Source organism: Cyprinus carpio, chromosome A7 (genome assembly GCF_018340385.1).
Source record: "Cyprinus carpio isolate SPL01 chromosome A7, ASM1834038v1, whole genome shotgun sequence".
Lineage (NCBI taxonomy): Eukaryota > Metazoa > Chordata > Actinopteri > Cypriniformes > Cyprinidae > Cyprinus > Cyprinus carpio.
Window position 1 is genome coordinate 31,699,553 of NC_056578.1, and position 24,441 is coordinate 31,723,993.

The following is a 24,441-nucleotide window of genomic DNA, read 5'->3' on the forward strand; positions in this document are numbered from 1 at the left end:
AGATGAAGAGGCCTGACATGAGCTGTGGCAAAGGAGGGCTAGAGAAAAGTAAACCTGATGTAACAGCAACATTTTGACCTGACATGTTCTGCTGAAGGATGCACTCTTGTTCGAGTTGTCTTTTAACTCTGAAATAATAACGCAAAGCACATGCTGACCTGTGCATTTTTGAATATTGCAGCTCTGAGGCTCAACTCACATGGCTTATTTAGATAAAATATACCAGCATTCATTACTCTCTGCCTTTTTTTTTTTTTGTCTTGTGAAGCTTATTGAATGCATCATGACTGAAACAATTTCTTTGGGAAAACAATAGGCGAGAGAGAGAAAGAGAGAGAGAGAGTGATGGAGCTGTCTCGTACAGTTTGTCTAGAGTGTTATATAAAAGGTCAGATTGGTGTTTCCATAGCGATGGATGATTGACAGGTGTTTTAGTGGGAACATAGCAATGATAACATGACCTATAACCCTGTAAAGGTCTATTTTGGAATGAATTGGAGCTTTGTGTGTGTGCAGGCTGTTCTTTCTCTCAAATGAGCTATTTTTAATTGATCAGGTATAACACTAGAAATATTACAAATTATATTAATTTTGTTCAGATTAATGCTATTGTTCAGTTTGATATCAGTAACTCGGAGGGTTTTTATATATTTATTTTCTGAGTACAGCTTATTATTTCAACTGTATGCAATGGAAGCACTGCAAACGTAAAAAAAAAAAAAAAAGAAAGAAAGCGCTGTGCATCTATTGCACATTGATGTCTATGCACATGCCTTTTTTCTGGCTTTTCAAACTTTTTTTGTAAAATGCAGCATTTATCACTGTCACTTTTTTACCAAGACGTCCAATCACAGTGGAGGAGGGGTGGGACAACTACAGTACCACTCCAACCAACCGTCACATCTTCATGTCTGTACCATGGCATCCCCAGACTACCACAACTGATATAAAACAGTAATGCTCTGAGAAACATTTTGTTCACTATGGGTCTACCACATTACGTCTATGCTTATCTTGTCATTTTTTTTTCTAAAAACTGACTGTGCTCTGCACAACTGTTTTCAAATTTTTCAAAATTGATAATAATATGAAATTTTTTGAGCACCAAATCAGCATTTTAGTATAATTTCTGAAGCATCATGTGACACTGAAGACTGTATAGGCTCTGTCTAAGCACATTTGTTATGTCTCATGAGGGATATTGTTTTCCTTCCATCCCTTTCTAATAACCATTTTTTTCCCTAGATTATCCTTCCTCTCTATTTCTCTCTCACTAGTGTGCCATATCCCTTGTCCTCCTTTTATGGTCTACTCATCCTTCTTTTCGCCTACTCACTGTCATTCCTCTTTTTTTCGGTTAGCATTGGTGTTTTTTTAGTGATACAGTCTAAGTCAGGCGAACACATTTAGAAAGCCCCCCACCCCCAACTTAGCACTGTTTCAAAGTTTCAGAGTTGAAAATGTGTGAATGTGAGTAGTTTTTTTATGCTCAAGTTTTTTTTTTCTCTGTATCACTCTTTAATATGTAATATTGCATTCAGTCTCAGACAGATGTCCTCCATTTTTTCAGTGCAAAATACATCTTTTTGTTACTACTATATGCGTCTCTCACTCTTTTTCCGTAACATAAAAAAGTGAGATTGAGAGCCTAAGTGCAGCCCTCGACCATCCATTTCCAGTGTAAAGAATGATAAAAATATAAAATGATTTTATATTTTTAACATACTGTATTAACCTTTTTTGTTCTGACTGCCAAGAATTGAGACATTTTTACACAAAAAGACATAAAAAAATGTGAATTCACCATTTAATTATTATTGATCTAGGTGTGACTTGCTGTGTTAAAAATAAGAAAGAAAAATGATATAACAATACTGACGCAACAGTGTAGCATAGCATGTTTGAAATGTTTATTGAAGGTTATTAAACACTGCATACAGTAGGGCATACTTTTGTTACTTATGATCTAGAACAGTGATTCTCAAGCACGTTCCTGGAGCCCCATCCTTAATCAACCACTGATTTAGTTTGTCAGCTCATTAGTAGAGAACTGAAATTAGTGTGTTCTAGTACTCCTGCAAGTTTGTATTTACGAGTTGGGCAATTGCAATTACGACATTGGGTGTTTTTTAAAAAGATTTTTTTAACTCCACTTATAAAACATGCTGAATAGAAATGTGCCTAAAGTGTGTTTTTATTCAATTTATGAAGGTTCTGCGTATTGAATTGTAAGCTTAATTGTATAATACAACGTGGTTGTGAACCACTGATTTAGAACTATTTCTAATGATCTTTAGTGATGATGGCCCAAATATTTAGAAAGCTTATTACTCAGTATAAATTTAGTCATAAATTAAAAACGTTAAAAAAAGGCATTTACATATGCTGCCTTTATCAAAGGCATTTCAGTAAACAAGATGTGACATGTCTTTTCAACTTTGTAAAGTTTTCAACCTTTTCATATATACATGGACTAACTGGAAAATAAGGCACAGGTCAGGACAATCAGGTCAACAAAGTGAAATCACACTGACAACAGAAAACCACAAGATACTATCCAATTAAAGCTCACAAACGAATAAACACAAACAAAAAAACACTCTCATTCCTTCTGTGCCTCTCTTTAATTTACTTGTATGTGTATAATTATGTTAAATTCTTATTTTTTTGTAATTGTTATACCTTTTAAAAGGGCATAATCCCTTTTTTAAAAATGCTTGTTCTCTTCTTTTTCTTCAATTGGCTCACTGATTGCCATTTTTTTTTTTAGCTTGGCACCAGGCTCTTGCCCTTTTAGTGACAGAGTACAGCTGAAGTGGCAGCATTCTAACCTGGAGAGAGAGGGAGGGAGGGGAGACTGTGGTTATCAGCACCAACAGATGGGTAGTCCCTCCATTCATTGTAAAGAGATGGAGACCCCTTTCAGAAACAGGAGACAGAGGCAGTCACAAGGGAGGTGACAGGGCCAGGAAAAGAAGGAAAGAGAGTCATGAGTCTCATATCAGTATGCTGGTGCATGTATGTGTTGCACTTTGAAAGTGAGAATGCGTAATCCTTTTTTTGTTAAGAATGGATTATATTTGTTTGTACAGAATGTGTGTGTGTGTGTGTGTGTGTGTGTGTGTGTGTGTGTGTGTGTGTGTGTGTGTGTGTGTGTGTGTGTGTGTGTGTGTGTGTGTGTGTGTGTGTGTGTGTGTTGGCTTCCGCATAGTCCTGTGCATCCAGACAGCTGTCAGTAAGTATAAAGTCAGGCCCACATTGCAACTTATTTTTGCCAAGAGCCACCCACTCAGACAGGAAGAAACCAACTAACCAACCACAGTTTGTTTTGTTTTACACGCTCTTTGGGGTTTATTTGAAACAGATTATACTGTACCACAATCACAGATCAAGGTGGAAACAATAGGAATAACCAGGGATGTGATTTTATCCATATTTAGACAGATTTAAATATTTTTCAACCTGAGAAGTACAGTATAAGCATGTGTATTACGAAATAACCTTATTTACTAAACAAACTTCAAAATTCAGCATTATTTTATGCTTGGATTTCTTTTAATAATTGGTCTTGTTACTGGCTAGAATATGAAACTGTTACTGACCAGTTGGTGCAGTTTACCAAATCGCAAAGGCTGCCACTTAATTACATATATATACATATATATCGTCCCACATGCTGCATTCTTTTACACGTCAGGAGCTCATCATCTGTTTTTAGTATCTCAGAATGGCTTGGTTCACAGTAAAAGCTGCTCCATACAAGTGCTGTGAGTTTGGGTCATTCATAACATGCATTTTAAAAATGCAACATGTGCAAACCATCTTCCTAAATTTGTAATGAAATCATTTATATATCAATGAAAATTTCTTTTATTGTCAAGAAAAAAGATACCTGAGGCTTCCTGCAGTTTTCCGTCAAAATAAAAGCTCTATAGTTTAACATTAAAAACAAAAAAAATGAGAAAACCATAAATATTAGTATTGTAATTTTACTTATGTTTCGTAAAATAAACTATAATAATAATAAGTAGTAGTAGTAGTGATGGTGGTGGTAAATACTCTCTTTAGTATTTAATTTTATAGTACAGTAGGGAGTGGTTCAAATTTTCCTTCTTTTTTGTGCTTAGCTAATTACATGCCTGAATAACGATCTTGTTCATTTGCCTCAAACAAAACTCTGAGTTTCAAAACTTTCCAAGATCTGAAGCCACTAACTTTTTTTAAACTTAATTAGTTAACTTAAATAATTAACTTATACAGTTAATGCTTTAGCTATCATGATTTATTTATATATGTATTTATTTAATATGTGTTTGTTTTAAAGCTGAACAAAAACAGCATTTATCAATCTAGGTTATTGTTAATTTATACATACACTAAAACATTTTTAATATGTCAAACATGAATTACCAATGAACAGTAATTTATTTAAAACTAGCATTCACCTAGTTTAATAAATGATATTAAAATGTTGTTCATTGTTAATTCATGATATCTAATGCAATAACTTAGTTGATGAAAGTTAATGAATTAAGTTAGGCAGTATTCAAATATTCGAATGACAATAGTGACTGGTTAGTTGCATCAACGGGTTAATGGTTCTCTCTCATCATCACAAAATTCAAAGTCTTTAGTAACTCTGCATATCTCTCTGGGTCAGTCTCCATTAGTAATTGAATTTGGGTGTTTTTTTGCAAAAGTATTTATCATGGTTAGTTTATCATACTGATGCTTAAACAAATTAAACTCAAAGTGTTATATAGCATCTTCCACAGTTTAATTTCCAGGTGAGCTGATAGAACAACCTGTTCACTATTTACATTGTGCAGACTCATCCAGTAAGATCGAGCTAATGTACGTTCCAGTTTCATGTGCTGTATAAATTGTGGTCTGAGAATAATCTTCAAGGTCAAGTGTGATATTAAAGCAAATTTTTTAATGCATTTGAGAAGCTGCTCTTTGGACTTTATCTCGACAAGGACAAGGTGCTTCCCATATGTATGTCTGTCATGTGCACATCAAGTCTCCCATGTCTAGTAACCTAGCAACAACTTGACACTTGTCTCTGAGCAAAAACAAGTGACAGTCAAAAAAACGCTTGTGACGGGTATGAACATCTCCATGCAGAGCCTTGTTTGGCACAGCTGCCTCTGCAGAGTGCACTGCGGACAGCTGGGACATCTGCTTCTCTCTTATCTCATCAGAGTGAAAGGAACGGACTGTGAGAATGCAGAGAACGATAGCATCATGGACTGGGTTTACTGTGTGCTCCTGGATTCTGTATGTAATAGAAAGAAATGAAGACAACAAACAGACAATGCAGGTAGAGGAGGCAGAGAAATGAGATAGAGAGACAGAAAGGAGAGGTGGCCCAAAGGACATTTTGTGAATGCATAGAGAGGGAGCAAGAGGCTGACAGATGAAAAACGGCTCTCCATCATCCTTCTCTCTGTTATTAATCATTGTGTTTGCTCAGAAATGGCATGCCAGTCTTGATACACCATTTGCTGTTTGTTTATTGCTTGTTGCCATAGTGTCTGGTTAATCACACTTAGCAGCACAGCACTATATTGTTAATCACCAGTGAACAGGCATGTGTGTGTGTGGGTCACTGCTCAGGCCACTCTCATCTCTGAAACAGAGAGAAAACTCTTTCTAATGTCCTGGTTTCAACCCAGGCTCACTAGAAAAACATGCCTGTGACGACATTTCTGCAAAGTAAAATTACATTCCTTCTTTCAACACCTGAAAGTGAAATATCCAGTGAGTGACCCTTAAAGCGTGTTCCATTTTATCATAAACAGATGAACATAAATTTAGCAGTGTTTCATGATGTTGGTTGTTGTACAGTATGTATCGTAGCAGTTTGGAAATGAAATGTCCGGTAAGTGGTGGTGAAAGCTTCATTGATTATTGCATTTGAATATAATGTGCTACCTACACTAAACTATGATAACCGACAGTGTTATCAGAAGCAAATGTCAGGTAAAACACATTTGCTGAAGCGAGCATGTCATTTTAGCTTGCTTTTTTAAGTATTTTTTTTTTTTAAATCATGACTCGTGTTTCATGGGACTCATACCCTAGTGTTCCATTCAGTGCTATACCAGGTGAGCTACCAAGCTCATGGCAGAAAAGTAATACATGTGCAGCTGATTATGTGATGGGAACATCAAAATGTATTAGTTTACAAAACATGCAAGCTCTTTGAGGTCATAACATACTAATATGAAAGGAATCACGCAAAAAAAAGGTATTAACCATGCAAATAAAAGTTATTCCATTGTTAATTTTAGATGGAAAGTGCAGTATATTGTTTTGGTGTTTTGCAAAAATTTACGCACAGAGATTGTTCCAGATTCTCTAAATCTTTGGATGATATTATGCACTGTAGATTATGATAACTTCAAACTCTTTGCAATTTTTCTCTGAGAAACTCCTTGTTGATATTGCTCCACTATTTTTTGCTGCAGCATTGGGGGAATTGGTGATCCTCTGCCCATCTTGACTTCTGAGAGACACTGCCACTCTGAGAGGCTCTTTTTATACCCAATCATGTTGCCAATTGACCTAATAAGTTGCAAATTGGTCCTTCAGCTGTTCCTTATATGTACATTTAACTATTCCGGCCTCTTATTGCTACCTGTCCCAACTTTTTTTGGAATCTGTAGCTCTCATGAAATCCAAAATGAGCCAATATTTGGCATGACATTTCAAAATGTCTCACTTTCAACATTTGATATTTTATCTATATTCTATTGTGAATAAAATGTAAGTTTATGAGATTTGTAAATTATTCCATTCCTTTTTTACTCACAATTTGTACAGTGTCCCAACTTTTTTGGAATTGGGTTTGTAGTTTTTTGTCGTTCTTTCTGTGTACTGTACAGTTTTATTGTCTGACGGCTAATGTATCACAATCTCCCACATGGGATTGATTGTTCAGTCAGTGAGTCAGTCTGTCTGGCTCTCTGTCTATTTGTCTGTCTTGCTAAAAACTTATTTTTGGATCATCACTCATCAAAACTCAGTAAACACTGGTCACAGACAGAGATTGCGCAGTAAAAAAGACTGATTTGTGGACATGGAACGCACACAATTGAACCAGTCATATCCATTCATAACCAATGACAGTGTGATTCTCAATTACCCCTTTACCAAACCCATCACATGCTTTAGGGGTCTGTTGAAACTCAATGGGCTCAGGGGAGGCAAGAGAGACGCAGCCTCCCACTGTAACTTAACCTGCTAGTGTTGCTGTAGGAGGAAAAAACAAAAATGATTTATGTACTTTATGTCATATTCTGTACTATTTGTGTTGTTGTATTTTGTACTATAAATTATAGTCTTATAGTTTCCCTGTAAACATGATTTTTAATGTCACAGATTAAATCTATTGAGCTTAAATTACAGTATATTGAACTTTTCTCCACAGCTCCAGTAGATGCTTTTCTAAAGAAAAACAGGATGAACATTTGGGACTCTACAGGTTCTCTAATGGTATCAGTCTGCAAAACCTTTTTACTTCTCATTGTAGTCTTGAGTGAGAGTAGACATAAGAGAGAAGGACATATGGACAAGTTGTACTGCATTCTCTCTCTCTCTGATGTCTCTGCATCGTTCATGTTGATGTTTGAACAATGCAGAGACAAAAGCTTTTGTTGGGGGGAAAACAAGTTAGAAAGTAAGTAAAGGAAGAATGATCAGAGATGATAAGGAATGAACAATGAGTTGTACATGCTCTTGAAGTCTTAAAAACTGGAAAAAATTATAAATCTTATTTCCAGCTATATAGATGAGGCTTTAATAAGGTTAAAAAGCAGAACATGTCCATATACATCTAGTTTTGGATCAACCAATAAAAAACAGCAGGAATGCATTTTTAAGTTTTATTTGAAATATAAAATACAAAAGCATAAAATTTATCCTCAGCATGTTCAGATACATTTAAGCAAATTACTGTCCATAGAAGGTACATTCTGTCAGTTTGTACATTTCCTGGGATTCCATCAGTAAAGCTGCAAGGGAAACCACAGTAGGTATCCAGCAACATACTAATATTGGGATAGTTACCCAAAATTAAAAATGTTTCATTATCTACTCACCCTCAGGCTGCTCTTTTCTGTTTAACTCGTGCTCTGTTTTGCAAGTCTTTTGAAGTCTAATAATTGCTTTGTGTAAGGAACAGACTTTATTAGTTTTTATTAACCTTTTGTGTCACCACTAGTGGTCATTTTATATGAAAACTGCAGTGATTTGTGCCTGCTGCAGCAACATTTTGTACAAACTTACACATAATCATGCTTTTCCCATGAGATCAGGCAGGAAAATCCTGAATGATTAAAAAGTATAAGGACAGTGTATGAAAGATGAGCAACAAAAAAGTGCAAGTGTAGAACCACAGCAGTATCCTGATAAACGCAATGAGATGAAAGAAAAAGGGTGACTTACTGTAACTGAAAAAAGCGTAACTGAGAGGAGTGAGATAGTCTTACAATAGTGAGAGCTTTTATATGTGACTTGCATTGATGCTGTCCTATAGAGTAAAGTGTCAGTGGTGCAGTTCTAGTTGCCGTTAAGCATTATGTGAAGCTCAGTTAAGCACTAACATCCAGTGATTTCCAGATCATTGGAAATAATACAGTGGATCCTGGTGATCCACTGACAGATGGAGGTGGGCACAGAGAGCTAAGTTAATTTGGACAGGAGGAGGTTTGGGATGATAGTGTTGAAGGCCGTGCTGAAGTCCACAATCAGGATCCTTGCATAAGTCCCTGGTTTGTCCAGATGTTGTAGAAAATAATGCAGTCCAATGTTGACTGCATCATCCACAGACCATTTTTTTCCTCTGTTTCCAGAAGACCTGACACACATCTTTTTCACCTGAAGTGCAGGGGTGGGGTAGGGGGGTTGCTAGAGGTGTTAATATTTTCCATGTGTAAGTCCAATCTGTGCTCACATTGAGCAGTACTTTGAAGCCCTGCATTGAGCCATTTAAAAAAAATGCCTTATGGAAGAAATTGCTGAGTCGTGGTGTTAAACATAATTAGAGCAAAAGGAGCAGGACAAGAATTAGTGATGAAGGAAGTGAATGAGGAAAGAGACAGACAAAAAAGCAATGATGAGGTCATGCAGGGTATGCAGTGCGCCTCGCTCGGTGAGTGATCAGTCCTTACGGTTGGATCAAAGGTTTCTCTCCTCGTTAAAAAAGCCCCGGCTGACAAAGGCATGTTAATTATTCATTGGAATCAAAAGCGGTGTCCATGAATGCCACTGATTTGCTTGCTGTGTTAAAATGCAGAGTCTAATTTATTATAGTCATGATGCACATATTAGAAAAACACCAACACAGACTTGTGCAATTATGTAGGCCTGCACACTGTACACAGTAAAGCACTTGAGTGTAGTTATAGGGCAAAGGGCCTAGAGTGAGTTACAGCTTAATCTTCTCTACATAGGGTGATTAACTGTGTGTGATGGCTTGGGAAATGTAGTGGATAAGGGAGGACAAGAGAGAAAAGAGAGAAAGGATGGCAAGACTGGAGAGCTAGTGTAACTACATAAAGTGTTGTTTAATCACTGCGATTGTATTGATGGTCATAGTGGCTGTTCCTATGGCTGGATGCTCTGACATTGGTGTGCTGTGTATCCTTAGCTTTTGTAAGGCTGATCAGAAACGAAAGTAAAATTTACATTCTGGAGGAAAAATGTATATAAACTGGAGAAAAATGTGAAACATTTCTCATAGTTCTTCATTCATCTTTTTTTTTATAATATGGGGGAAAGGAGATAGTTGAAACAGTTTTTATTTATTTTTTTTATTTATTTTTTTACCATCTGTGAGTATTTAATGGTATTTATTGTAGTTTACATACAGTAGCTTTGATTAGGTACAAATTAACATGTTATAAAATCTACAGCATGTTCCTAAACTGTGTAAATTAATGTCTTCTATTTCAAGAATTTAATCCAAAAGGTAAACTAATAAGACAAATATTATGTATTCTGTCATGTAACATGCATTAACCTGAATGACAATTTAACTATAATACAAAATGTTGATATTTCAATTTCTAAATCTTGAATATTTGTTCACAAAATCTTACAACTTATTCTGTCACAACCATACCTGTTGTCCCCATCCCTGTATGGCAATGTCCACATAGCAGCAGAATACAGATGTCAGTCCAGTATTTGAGACCTTAATATGGTTGAGTTCACAAACAATTTGGTTATTTACTTAAGTGCGAACCAAATTCTATAAATTAACACAACTTGAATGGAATTTTGTCAATTATTTTTTTTTTTTTACATTGCCATCTTTGATTTTCCTTGGTCAGTGTTGCTATAGTTACAGGTGATAGTCACTCAAGACACTGTTGTAAGCCGCTGTGTGAATGGGACATTTTGAAACTCATACCTGTAAATAAATGCAGTTGTCAATCCCAAATTCTGACAGGGTGAACATAGCCTATGAGAGCAGAGATAAATCATATAATGAAGTCAATCACTCTTCCCTGCACTTGACCCACGGGAACTCCTCTCGCTTCCCTCCCATTGGTTGTGGCCACAAATTCTCAAGCGACTCATCACTGAACGCGGCCACATAGCGGTTGCTGTCACTCATGTCTGCAGGGAATTGCCAGCTCTCGTGGAAAATCAAAGACTTCCAGTTGCTTTGTCACTGCAAATCCGTGTCTGTGTGGATGTCCCTTAATGGAGTCTTTTGAAAGTAGGTAGGAAGGTGGAGGAGGGGAGGGAGAGAAGGGAACAATGGAAAAGATGAGGTGAAAAGGATAATGTGAAGGATTTAGGAGGATAAAAAATGCACCTGAAGAGGTGGGGAGAAAAGGTTGAAAGTTGAAAATGGAGCAGGAGGGCAAGAGCGAGCTATCAGAAGTAGAGATATTTAATGAATGTCTAAAAGGAAAAGAGAGACCCTTGACTTCATCCCTCTCTTCCTCCCTCACTTTGCTATGTATTTTTAACTGCTTGGGGGCATTTGTAGCAGTGGTTCAACTTGTCAAGCCTGTAAAGTACTTAAACTGACTGCATAGAATGGATGAGACAGAGGAGAAACATGAGAAAAGAGAGAAGCAAAGAGATGGAGAGAAGAGGAGGTTATGGTAATGGAGATGCTCACATGGAGTGAGAGATAAAGGAAGGCTGGGGTGGGAGAGGAGGGATGGAGGGAGTAGCGGAGGTGTAGTGACCTAGTTTAGAAACAGAGGGATGGTGTGTTTAATGAGAAAAAGACGGAGAGACGCAGGGAGGGGTGCTTTGGCAGGCTGCCATGTTGGATTGTCTGGTTTCCGTGGAAACGGAGCATGAGAAGAGCACCCTCGTCCGAAGAGATGCACACACGCTCGTCCTCATGCTTACTCATACACTCACACATCCCTTTCCCTTGCTGTCTCTTAATCCAGTATATTCAGGAACACTAAATCAGCATAAACCTTAAAATCATATGATTCCAAATACCACAGTCATTTAGTGTTGTGCAGTCACATTTAGTGATATAAAGCAGTGTTTGCTTGTTTCTCATTTACATAAAAATCTATGGAGATAAACAAGATAGAAAAGTGAACAGTGCCTTTTGTGTTCTGCTGTTGCTGTTGGCAAAAAGTTATGGATATTGCTTGAAATAAATTATTCTTTCGCATTTTTAACAGCTGCAAAACTTCAGAATGCAAATGTTCAAAAGTTGTGACAGCAACATCGATGTCCACTTGTTGAATGTAATCATGTGTGCAGGGCTTCATTTCGATTAGTGCAATGCAGTGTATTACTTTTGGAAACTTTCTGTCCTTGAAAAGCAAGGACAGATCTCTCTCTCTCTCTTCTCTCTCTCTCTCTCTCTCCATATTGTGGCACATATTCGATTGAAACAGATTATTGAAAAATAATTTCAAAATGTAGCAGATTATTAAAAAAGAATTTAAAAATGTAGGGTGGGGGCTTGTTTTATCCATTGGTTAAAGGCAGATATGAATGAGAGCTTGGAGTCAGTTGTAAGAAAGGAGGTGAAGTTAAAGCAGACTATATATTTCCCGGGTCTTCCCAGAAGTGAAGTCATCACAGTTGGATAAACTTCTATAATAGTGTTGAATGATATGATTTTTCATGAATCCATGATAGTTTCACTGACTTTTCAAAAGAGGAAAAAATACTGAGAGATTTCAGAGGTCAGAAGAGAGAAACATGTAAAATTTGCTGACACCATAGAGAGCCAAGAGGGTAAATTAATGACATTTAAATGAATGAATGAATGAATACAGTATGTAAATCATTCACAATAAGATCACCAACAAGTATGTAAACAGTAGATAGGCTGTATTTCCATTTCAGGAAAAATTTTGATTACTTTTCATGTTATTTGTTTCAAAACACATTTATTCAGCTCCATTTAGTTGATTTTCATATAACTGCATTCAATACCAAAGCTACAAATTCTACAATTTTATTTAGTGCAGCGCTGATATTCAGCTGTAGTATTTTGGATCCGCTGAAGCTTGAGCGAGTTCACACACACACACACACACACACACACACATCGTCTCATGCCCATGCTCGCAGATATCACACATATGATTGCGGAATTAGTTCCCGCAGGCTGAGAGGCTTCAGACATGCATGATTAGATCCCTGAGGTGCCCATCTGCATGACCATGTAAATAACACCACCTATTTTCCAATTGCTTCCAAAGTGTGCATGTACAGGTTTGTAATATCTCTTCCACATTTAACTTTTTCACCTGTCTGTGCAAGCTAGAGAGCAACTTTGATGTAATGTATCTATTTATCAGTACTCGTTTCCATCCTGAATGCAATTGAACGCCTGAGAGAGATTACTCTATTGATGATGCAATTGAAAACCAAGGCAATTTTTCCCCTCTGTTCAAGAACCACTTACAAGTAGCATTTTCTGGCAAACACAGCATTGTATTTAACCCATACAACAAATAGAGCAGTAATGTCTCTCGAATTATTCTCTTTTTCTCTCACACTTATTTCCTTCTCATTTTCTTATTGTTATATTGGAATAATCTGTGATGGTGGTATTTCACGTCTCCCGTGGTCAGTGCCGATCCTGACCTCCCTGGGGCCCTAAGCAAAATTCTGCTAAGGGGCCCTCTAACTGACCCGTGACGCCGTGAGCTATGTAAACCATTTGCCATTGCCACACAGTCACACCTGACACTTCAGTGATCCCAATACAATCCTCCCTCCTTTAAACAAAAAACAGTCGACCATATAGAACAACAATATAGAACAGAATGAGGTTCAAACAAACAATATTTATTGAATAGAGTATTTCCTATAGAATATTAAGATAACAAGTGAATATTATTAAGTAAGTGAATATTAACGTAAACATAAATAAGAAGAAAATGATAAATTATAACTCTGAGCTTTGGCTTTTGGGATTAACTTAGGTTCTCTCTACAGCCTGGGCATTTTCGGCATCAGTATGGGCAACACCAGTCTATTTGGACTGTCTAGAAGAAACTGAGAAGAATATCACATAGTTAGTTAAACAGTCATTTACACAATCTTACATGTTACTCGTTACATGTTACAAATGCGTAAACATTTAAATGTTCACATTGCAAATTGTAAAAAAAATGTAATGCTTGATATCAAAAATGCATAAACTGTGAATGAATAAAAGCTAAAATGGCTTGCCATAGCATGTTAAAGGTTTTTTTTTTATTTTTGTAATATATATGGTGAAGCAATTCTTGATTTATGGTTATTATTAACTGAGGGATGTGCATCCACACATTGACCAGTATGTCCAGCCAGTGGCGCCCCCAGAAAATTTTAATAGGGGTGGCCAGATGAGGCCACAGTAAATCTTGGGGTGGCACATCAAAAAATAAATAAATAAATAAAAGGTTTGCAATATTGACAAAAAAATTATATCTCTGTGATTTCTGGGATTTTATCGATAACGAAAATTAGACAATATTTTGCTGTGTGTTATTGTGCTGATATCTTATTTCTAAGTGTGCTGACAGCTGAGGCTTTGTTTTTTTTTTTACCTTTACGCCATTTTTTTCTAAAAGGTGTGCACCATCTTTTAAGTCAGACACTTGCATTTGGGCTGTTACCAAGCAAATGCAATCAGTATCAACAAAATTGATCTTTGCAATACAGAGAAAACAGAAACTGCATCTGAAGTGCCATTTAGATGTTTTTACACACTGTTTAATGCAGCTCTGTGGGACATGGGATACTTTAACCTGCAGTTACAAATGAATAAATAATGTTTTGATATTTTAAACATAAAACATTGAAAACTGATGTTTGAAATTGTTTAAAAAATGAAATGGTACCTTAAATGTGAAATTAAAACAGCCAGTAGGTGGCAGCGAGTCACTGTTAATAAGTGAGTCATTGCGATTGAACTGAATCATTTAAACGGTTGATTCATTCAGGAACGAAACACTATCATGTTGCTCAGAGACGCAAAACAGTGGCTGTGTTTGGAATGATTTTTGTTTTTAGAAATAGAGCGCAAAAACTGAATATGTTGTCTAAAATGTAAAACTCTTGATATTAACTTCTTGTTTATTGAACTGTTGTATAAAAATCAATGTCACATTTGCAATTATGCAGACTTCTGGAGAAAAACGTCACTCTTCGTGTGATAGTAACTATATTAAATGATATATAAATTATATAGATCTAAAATTAATAGATTTAAAATAAATTTAAATTAATAGTAGCCACTGCAAATGGGGGTGCCCCTGTGTCGGTTCAGGGAACCCTCGTTCCCTGAAGGAGGAAATGGAGACATCACATCGGTATAATAAGGCAGCAGGTGCAATGCATACCAGGTTTTCACTGAGGAGCCAAACCGGTGACCTGGCGGCTCAGCGGTGTTACATTGAACCTCCTGGCCCCTCTAAGGAACCTGATGACGAGGTCATGCTTACCCAAAGACTTACCTTCTGCGGGGTCATGATACGCAGCAATAGCAGCAACCTGGACTTTGAGGGTGGAGGGACACAGCCTTTGCTTCAGAAAGGAAAGCACGACCACAATCGGGCATCTCCGGGGGTCTTCTCGGCGAGAAGAACACCACTCGATGAACAGTTTCCACTTCAAGGCGTAAGCATGTCTCGTAGACTGTGCTCTCGCTGAAGTGATAATGTTCGCTACCTCCAGGGGTATGTCACCTAGAACCTCTGTGTCCCGTCCAGGGAACAGACATGGAGTTTCCAAAGGTCTGGACATGGGTGCCAAATGGTGCCCCATCTCTGAGTCAGTAGATCCTTCCTCAGAGGAATCAGCCAAGGAGGGGCTGGTGTGAGGAGTGCTAGTATGGGGAACCAGGTCCGAGTGGGCCAATACAGCGCCACTAGCAAGCCTTGCTCCTCGTCCTCCCGAACTTTGCACAGTGTCTGTGCGAGAAGGCTCACTAGGGGAAACACATATTTGCGTAGGCCCTGCAGCCAGCTGTGTGCCAGTGCGTCCATGCCGAGTGTTCACAACTGGCAGTGAGAGGTCTCTGGAGAAGCAAACAGGTCTACCTGAGCAGCTCCAAAACTTCTCCAAATCAGCTGGACCATCTGGGGATGGAGTTGCCATTTCTCCCGGGAGCATTGCTCAAGACAGCTCATCGGCTGTACGGTTGAGCAGGCCCGGAATGTGAACAGCATGAAGTGACCTCAGAACCTTCCGACTCCAAAGGAGTAAGTGGCGGGCGATTTGCGTCATGCAACAGGAGCGCAGACCACCTTGTCAGTTGGTGTACGCAACAGTCGCTGTGTTGTCCATGTGCACCAGCACGTGCTTGCCTCGTAAGCGTCCTTTGAGACGTTTCAAGGCAAGGCGCACTGCTGACAACTCTAGGCAATTGTTGTGCCAATGTAACTGCTGACCCGTCCAAACCCCTGAGACTGCATGCCCGTTGTAAGTGGCCTCCCAGCCGGTGGTGGAGGCATACGTGTAAACCACAACATGCCTGGAGATCTGTTCTAGGGGCACCTCTGCCCGGAGGAACAAAAGATCTGACCAAGGGGTGAAGGTTTGGTGATAGGCCGGTGTAACTTGGATCCGGTGGGTGCTGCGCTTCCACGCCAACCTTGGGACTTGGCCATAAAGCCAGTGCTGGAGCGGTCTCATATGTGACAGGCTGAGCAGTGTAAGTTTCATTGGGACTGCTGTCCTGCCCTTGAACGTATTCAAGCAGGCTAGTACCGACCGCGCACGTTCCTCTGTGAGGAACTCCATACCGAGAAAAGAGATCCTCTGCATCAAGGAGAGTTTGCTCTTTTCCCAGTTAACCTGAAGGCCCAACAGGCTGAGGTTGCTCGCACAACTGATCCCGAGGCTGTGGTAGTATAAGCCAATCGTCTAGATAGTTGAGGATGCGAAAACCTTGCTCTCTGAGAGGAACAAGTGCTGCCTCCGTGACTTTTGTGAAGACACGGGGAGACTGATATGCCCGTCCTTCGAATGCAAACCACAGAAATGCTCGGTGGCACGGAAGGATCGACACATGAAAGTACACGTCCTTCAGGTCGATCACTGCAAACCAGTCTCAGGGACGGACGCATCCGAAGATGCATTTCTGCATCAACATCTTGAATGGTAGCCGCTAAAGGGCCCAGTTCAAAACAGATCCAAGATTGGCCGTAACCCACAGCCTTCCTCGGGTACAATGAAGTGAGGGCTGTAAAACCCTGAGGGACCAGCTTTATCGCATCCTTCACCAGTAGGACTGTAATCTCTGCCTGCAGAACAGGGGCATCGGCCACTTTCACTGTAGTGAAGCTGATACCGCTGAACTTGGGGGGACACGGAGAAACCAGCGAGACGGGCTAGGTAGCGCTGACCAGATGCCTAGAAACCGTAAAAGTGGGACCAGCGGAACCACAGCCGTACCCGCAGTGTGGAAGCGAGGTGGAACACAGGAACCCAACTCGGGTGGCTTGTGAGCGGGCCGGAGAGGGGTGTAAGTGTGGGGTGCAAGGCTCACCTGGTTCCATAGGTTGGCAGAGGGTGCGTCAGTAGGGCCTTTGTTGACGCTGCCTTCACCATCCCCACCATCAGAGGTGCCTTCACCCTCCCTCCAAAAAGCAGCTACCTCTCTCTGGGTCACTCATCCCGGGGCCTCTTTCTCTTTCTCTTTCTCTTTCTCACAGCTAGGTTTGACAAAGGCCAGGACAGGTGGGGCCTGCAGTAACGCCAAAATGTGTAAGATGGAAGCAGCTTCCCCGCAACACTGCCGGTTAGACCAGACAAATGCCTACAGGCCTGGGAATTAACCACTGGGTCTCCCCGCCAGGAGGAGCAAGACTTAGGACACAATTGCATCGCTACTGCCCGCTCCACCGGGGGGAATCGCCGAATACCCCTTCTCTGCACCGCCGTCAAGGGTGGTGAGGAAGTAGGAGCCCAGCGGCCAGTTTCTGGCAGTAAAAGGTGCCATCCATGACCTGGTGAGCTCATCATGCTCTTCCAGGAAGAAAGACACTAGCGAAAGCCAACCCAAGAAATCAGTCATCCAGCCTTGAGGGCTCAGGACACGGTGGAGGTTTCCACTCAAGCCCTACCCTCTTGGCGGCCCGGGAAAGCACAGCTGTCATCTCCGGCTCCGATTCAGGCTTTGCCACTGTCCTGGAGGGAGGCAGCACAGCCAAATCTTCATTGGACAGCTCTCCCTCCGATGCTGAGATCGACATCTGGTCAATAGGAGGTCTTTGAAGAGGGCCCAGTGCATGGTGGAGGTGCAAGAGAAGTGATGGTCCCCAGAGGGTTGGTTCCCTGCTAGGTTTGCCACCATTGTAACCCTCAAACTGCCCGCACTACTGCTGGAAGTGGTTCTCGTCTGTCAGCCACCAGAACGAGCCCCAGATCATGGCAGTGGCAACGGGACTGGTTCGCAGCTCTGAGATGGTCATCTTCCCGTAGTGGGAACATGACTCATTCCACGAAGCCCACCTCAGCGTGCTTGATGCCCAGACACGTGAGGCAGCGATCCTGACCATCACCCGGTGCCAGGTAACGACTGCACCCAGAAACGCACAGGTGAAACGGCATCCTTATAAGGACTATCTGTTGTCTTTACAAAGACGCACCCATGGAGCTCTTTTAGAGAAATTTGTTTTTTAGGAAATGCTCTTTTAGTGCTGAGGCTCAAAGGGGAATTGGCCGCTTGCAAGACGACTGAGGGTAGTGCAGCCTGGAGTGCGCTACCCACTCGACTCGGGAACGACCACCGCTGAAGTGCCATCTTGCCAACACACAAAGCTTCCGAGAGCATGCTGAACTCGTAGCTCTCGACTAGACACAGTTGAGCAGAACGATACTGTCGCTCGGCTCCGAAGCAAAAAGCTGGTATGCATTGCACCCTCTCCCTTATTATACTCCTGCTGTGATCAGCAGCAGCTGGATACAATAATTGCATGCAAATGTGCATCAGCTCGTTTAGTTTACACTCAAAGTAGATTGGTCTATCGAAGTGATATCGCAATTTGTCGGTCACTGACATGACATCGAGAGTGACCGACTGAAAGGGAATCTAAAATACCCAGAATGTTCTGAACTAAATATAGAGGTAACAGTATTTTCCATGGTTTCATTTTTTTCCTCCTTTTTTATATTTTTTGGGCAGTGTTAAGGTAAACTCCGTTTGTCTAATATGTCTGATTTGACTCCTGTCAAAAAGAGCACTGCAGAATAATCTGAGGATGCACATGGACACAATCTGGGGCATATTTAATCAATTTCCAGGGATAGAGACCACTATAATTCAAAAAAAAAAAAAAAAAAAAAAAAAAAACTTTACAACTGTGATGAAGGAAATTGGCACTTAACCCCACAGCACCTCTGTTCACAACACCCACAGTATCTATTGTTTCACAGTGGCTACTGTGGTAATATTGTCCCTTTTTCCATTTTGCATGGGTCCCGATGATTACTGCTCATGGTTATATTTTATAATTGGAATTGCTTGAACAGTCTTTTCAATTACTGTGTATGTGTGTAGGCAAAATTGTGTCAGTATCGTGCTCTGGTGAACTTGCAGGTAGTGCAAAGGGAGAGTTTCTCTGCCAACACATTGAAAGAGAAATGACAGCTAATTAGACATTTAACATTTCAACCAAGTGTATCTACTGGGGTTAGAAAGAAAATCAAGACTGATATTCAGAAACTAGATTTTTGTATTTGAGTGGTGCTTGTTCATGCAAAACATATATTATAGTGTTCCAGCATGTTACTATGCGTTGGCTATGCAATGTTCCTGAGGGTTGTTAGGTGGTTTCTTACTACCCAAAAGCAGTGAAAGAGCCCTTGACTCTAAATATTAGCAGTTGTAATATGTGCCTTAGCAACCACAACTTAATATACAGTACATTAATGTCCCATTTCAAACCTTTGCCAGATGCTGAATAGTCTTAGTCAATGTCAGGGATCTTAAACTGTGCAAGACTTTAATTACCTTTATGCCCTCAAAGGGTTTCTAGGGTACATGTTTGATTGTGGGCATGAAAATTGTCAGTCACGAACTCCAAAATTATATGTCTTTTTACAAGAAACACTCTCTCAAACTACATACATATATGTGACCCTTTTGTTTGTCTGTGCTTGTGGGTGCTTTGTAAAGATGTGATTAGCATTAAACCTGTAGAAGACTGTTAGAAATTAGATCTGGCATCCTCAGTGGGCAAAGAGAAGAGAAATGTTTCAACAGAAAATGAATGACAGAAAAATTTAATGATGTGGAGGATTGTGCAGGAAAGAAGGGTGGAAGGAGAGCAAAGAAAGAAAGAGAGGTGAAACCTGCTGGGTCACTGTAATGTAATAATGAATGTAACAGGATCCATACAACTCATATGAAAGGTACAATTTCCTGGTCAGTTTCCCTGCTCTTGCTGAGCTGCTTTTGATTATGAAGAAAGTAGCTCTTGAGAATTGGCTCCTGTGGATTTTAGACATCACTAATTGTCTTAAGGGCATCTGTGCTGGGTTCTAGAGACACCAACATTTTGCTCCATTCTGAAGCACTCTGTCTAGCTGTTGCTGAATGCAGATCTTCCATAATTAAAATAACAACAGCAAAATTCACTTTATGAATGTAACGTTAGCATGAGCAGAGAAACTTTTGACCTGTTCTGGCCTACAAAGATGAGTGTTCAAGTGTTTACATGTTTTTTTTATTATTCTTCTTCTTTTCCTATTGATTGTATTACTTCAGGTCTACACCATCTCTTCCAATCCGATCAAAATTTCATTCATATCAAACTCAGTCGCTCTAATTGAGCCATCAATCTGATTACTGATGGATTATTTGGGTTCATGTAAACATAGCTATTGAGTTATGGCTGAAATTGAGTCTGGTAGATTGTGAAATAAACTAGGATTTAAAAAGAAAAAGCTGTTGGCTTTTTAGAGCTGTGTTGTTTTCTGACAGTTTTCACATTAATGTGAGGTGTCTCCTGAAGGGCTTCCTTCCTGTGGAGTTTAGTGCCAACCCTAATTAAACACACCTGAACCAACTAATCAAGACCTTCAGCATCTCTAGAAACTTCTTGGCAGGTGTGTTTGAGCTAAACATCGCAGGATGGAGGCCCATATTGGACACGCCTGCATCAATGTTTCCAAGAATAATGGTGTTTCATACTTGTTATTTTTTGTTAGTAAGAATGTTTTGTTTAATTGTTAAGCATCCTATCTTAATTTGATTTGTTTAATTAGCTCAAACTGAAACTACAACATCTCCTTTTGTGGATGTCCTCATTTGTAAAAAAAAAAAAAAAAATTAAAAACAGTAAAAATTAAAAACTGAGTTTTGTATTTAAAAAAAACCTGTTAGTGGTTGGTTATAGTGTTTAAAACTAGCTTTATATAAAGCAATTTAAGTCTATACAATGTCCCCATTTAGACAGCTAAGTAAATGTGTGTGTCTGTTTAATAAATACACTTCTATTCACAAATGTTTGTCGGGTAAGGGTACTTTATATGATGAGAGAATAACCTCAGCAAGAACTGGTGTAGTTGGATATGTAATGCGATTATTTTGTACAAATATGTCTCAGCAGGCTGATTGCTGCATAAATAATGCAGGCATGTCGAGACACACAACGCTCGACAGCACACAGCACTGAAGAACACATGGTCAATGAAAACATTAAAGCTTTATTAAAGTGTGGCTTTAATTGTAGCTGAAGCAGTTGATGTCTGTGCATGTTGGTTAGGCTTTAGAGCCAGTGTGACCAGTAAGGTCCTGAGAGAGCGATTTAACTAGCTCAATCATTGCAGTTTCTTCAGAGCAGCTGCACGGGCTCTGATAACAACACAACTATTTCACGATTCAGGCTCAACGACAATGATGACGTGCATTTCATGTTTATTCGGACAGTTTCTGTTCCCCTAATGCTCACAAATGTGTAATTTTATAACAGTAAAAACACTTGTCATGTTATATTGTATCATATTTGCAGATTCTATTTTATTTCTCTTTATATAATATATACTTTTATTTTATATAAATATATTAACTTACTTATCTCTATATTAAGGAGCACTTAACCTATTCACTGAAAAGTCTATCTGGTTGCTACATGTAGAATACATATGTTTATTTGACAAATGTTAAATCTAATTCGCTTGCAATAAAGCAAGCAAACACAGTGTGAGTGTCACTACCGGAAGATGACTGTATGTAAGTCTCACTGATCAGTCAGGCAAGGTGGTTTAATCTGGTGGTTTATGACAGTTACCTGTCAGGTGAACGAAGATAAATTTCCAACTGTTTTTGGTGTTTTTAGACATAAAACAATACTTTGTAGACTGAAATATTACAGACATTTTTTTTTTTTTGAGGCATAAAATAGTTATTTATTTTTCCAACTATTATTATTATTATATTGTTTTATTTAAAGCACTTTAACAACAACAACAAAAACAGTTTCCACAAAATTATTAAGAAGCACAATTGTTTTCAACTGAAATAATAATAAGAAAAGTTTCTTGAGAATCGAAACATTATAATAAGAAAAGTTTCTTGAGAATCAAAACATTATATTATAATTATTTCTGATTTCTCATGTGACACTGATGACTGAAATAATGGCTGCTGAAAATTCAGCTTTGCCATCACAGGAATAAATAAAAATGGTTACATTTTTTTTTTACAATATTTCATAATATTGCTATTTTTATTGTATTTTTGATCAAATAAATGCAGCCTTGGTGTATAAAGAGACTTCTTTCAAAAACACTTAACAATCCTACCAACATCAAACTGTTGAACGGTAGTGTACGATGCAATGCCAGTGATTGTATCTAAAAAAAAAGACATTGTATCTGATCATCGTGATTGTCGATCATCAAAATATGGCAACAGCTAAAATTATGTATCTTATTGGTAATATAACACTAGAAGACAAAACAAATCCAAAATACTCAGAATTATGCACTCTGCTGTGTTCGGCTGCAGCTGAATAAAGTCATCTTTGTGAAATTTAATCTGTCTCATATACTTGTTATGTATTTATTCATCGCCTAATGATGTTACATATCAGCACATAACTCTCTTAATATATTGCAGTCATGCTCACTTTTATTCAAAAAGAGTAGAGTTCTCACTAAGAGGTGCTGAAGTGGTATTTTAATGTATTTACAAAAATGGTGGATGGTGTTGTTATTATTTCTCATCATAATTTTCAGCCTGACCTATTCAAAATGCTTTCCGCAACATGTGTGTCAACACTGTGCTCTATAACTGTATTGTTATATTTACACTCATCCTCATTCTAGCAGTATTTCTCCAGATATTTTCCTTAATCTCTATTTTTCTCCCATCATTCAACAGGTGTTTCGCAGTGGAGAGGGTATGGGTATTCGTCTGGACAGTGCTTCTGCATTTCAGGGGGCTGTCATCTCCCCCCACTATGACTCACTGCTAGTTAAAGTCATAGCCAGTGGCAAAGACCTCCCCACCGCCGCAACCAAAATGCACAGAGCGCTCACTGAGTTCAGAGTTCGTGGTGTTAAGGTAAGTGAAAAACTGAATTGGCTGCTTTAATGGCACTCCTGGGCATCACATGCAAGGTTGAATAGTTATCATCTGTTGCTGTAAAAACATCCATTCAAAGGTAACTGTGTCTGGATGATAATGCAAATGCATAGGCTAGATTTCTTCAGGAATTATAGACCTCCTTGGTACGGTTGCCATACATTGAAATGTTGGAAGGGAATTTTCACTTATATGTTTTTTATTTTATTTTATATATTTTGTGTTGAATTTAGTTGTTTATGTTTACCTGTGCCAACTGAGAACACATTTAGACTTTGAGGCTCCCTGACTTCTAAAATGTCTATCAGACGAGCCCTTTGACAGTGTTGCTGTTTTAAAAATCCACAGAAGCTCAAGGGATCAGAGTTTCCTAAGACATAAAGGCACCTTTTGATAGAGATCTGAGACTGTCTCAACCGACAGTAGTCAAGCACATACAGATATTATAGAGGAAAGGTACTTTTTTGAAAGGCTGTTGACTAATTATCAGGCCTGAAGGAAAGAAAATATGTGTATGTGACAATAGGTTTGTCTGTCCAAGGTTACACAACCATAGTCAGTCAGAACATATTTGATGTGTAGTATTCAGCCATGTGGAACAAGATTTGGGTGTCTTTAAGTTGCTGTCACTGTGCTGATGTTATTTAAAACAAGGGCTTGGTGACTCAGATCATTTATTAGTCACTGTTGATGTTGTTGTTATTGCAGTCATGCCTGTTTATCACATGCCCCAAAGCATTTTGTGTTATAGCCTAAACTCTCAAACAGCTCATCATCAAGTCATCATCACCACTTCATACGTTCCCCAATACACATTTTCCAAATACACATTTATTATATGCATTTTTATTTAATTCATTATTAATATTTTTTTATTAATTTATTTATTTTTTACGTGGCTGGCTTAGTGGTACTGGTCTTTTGGTGCCCAAAATGGCCATATTTCAGATCCCCATAAGTCCCTTTTGACATAAAAAATTTGACACTACTCATACTACACTGGCAGAGCGAGCTAGTTTCATCAGCCGATCAGATTCCATCCAATTATCAAAAATGAATTCTTCTGCCTGCAGTATTTCACCAGTGGAATCTATCCTAACACTCGAGGTGTCTGAACACCAGATCACACTGACCTGAAAAATGTTGGAACAAATGTAATGTGTGCGCATGAAGTGGAGAGTGAATGGACATAAGAAGGAGAAGTGAAAGGGGTGGGGGTGCATGAGGTGGCAGAACAGGCAAAAGAGCAACACATTGGGAGGGATGGTAACTGTAAATGACGTGTGAGTAGGTAGTGCCCATAGCAAGTGTCACCAACAAGCATGTCTTTTTAAGAAGAGGCACTGGTTGCAGTGTTTTTCACATTTGGAAAGAAAGAGAAAGACCACCTCCACACAAGCCCAGAG

The 24,441-nt window shown here is 39.0% G+C and overlaps 1 protein-coding gene across 1 annotated transcript in view; it reads left to right on the forward strand.

Moving 5' to 3' along the window:
* LOC122145671 (pyruvate carboxylase, mitochondrial-like) overlaps nt 1–24,441 on the forward strand; it is a 188,882-nt gene that overhangs the window by 67,083 nt on the left and 97,358 nt on the right. The window contains exon 10 of the mRNA XM_042760830.1: nt 22,832–23,014. Within this exon, the coding sequence (XP_042616764.1) occupies nt 22,832–23,014 (183 nt within the window). The remainder of the gene's footprint in view (nt 1–22,831; nt 23,015–24,441) is intronic.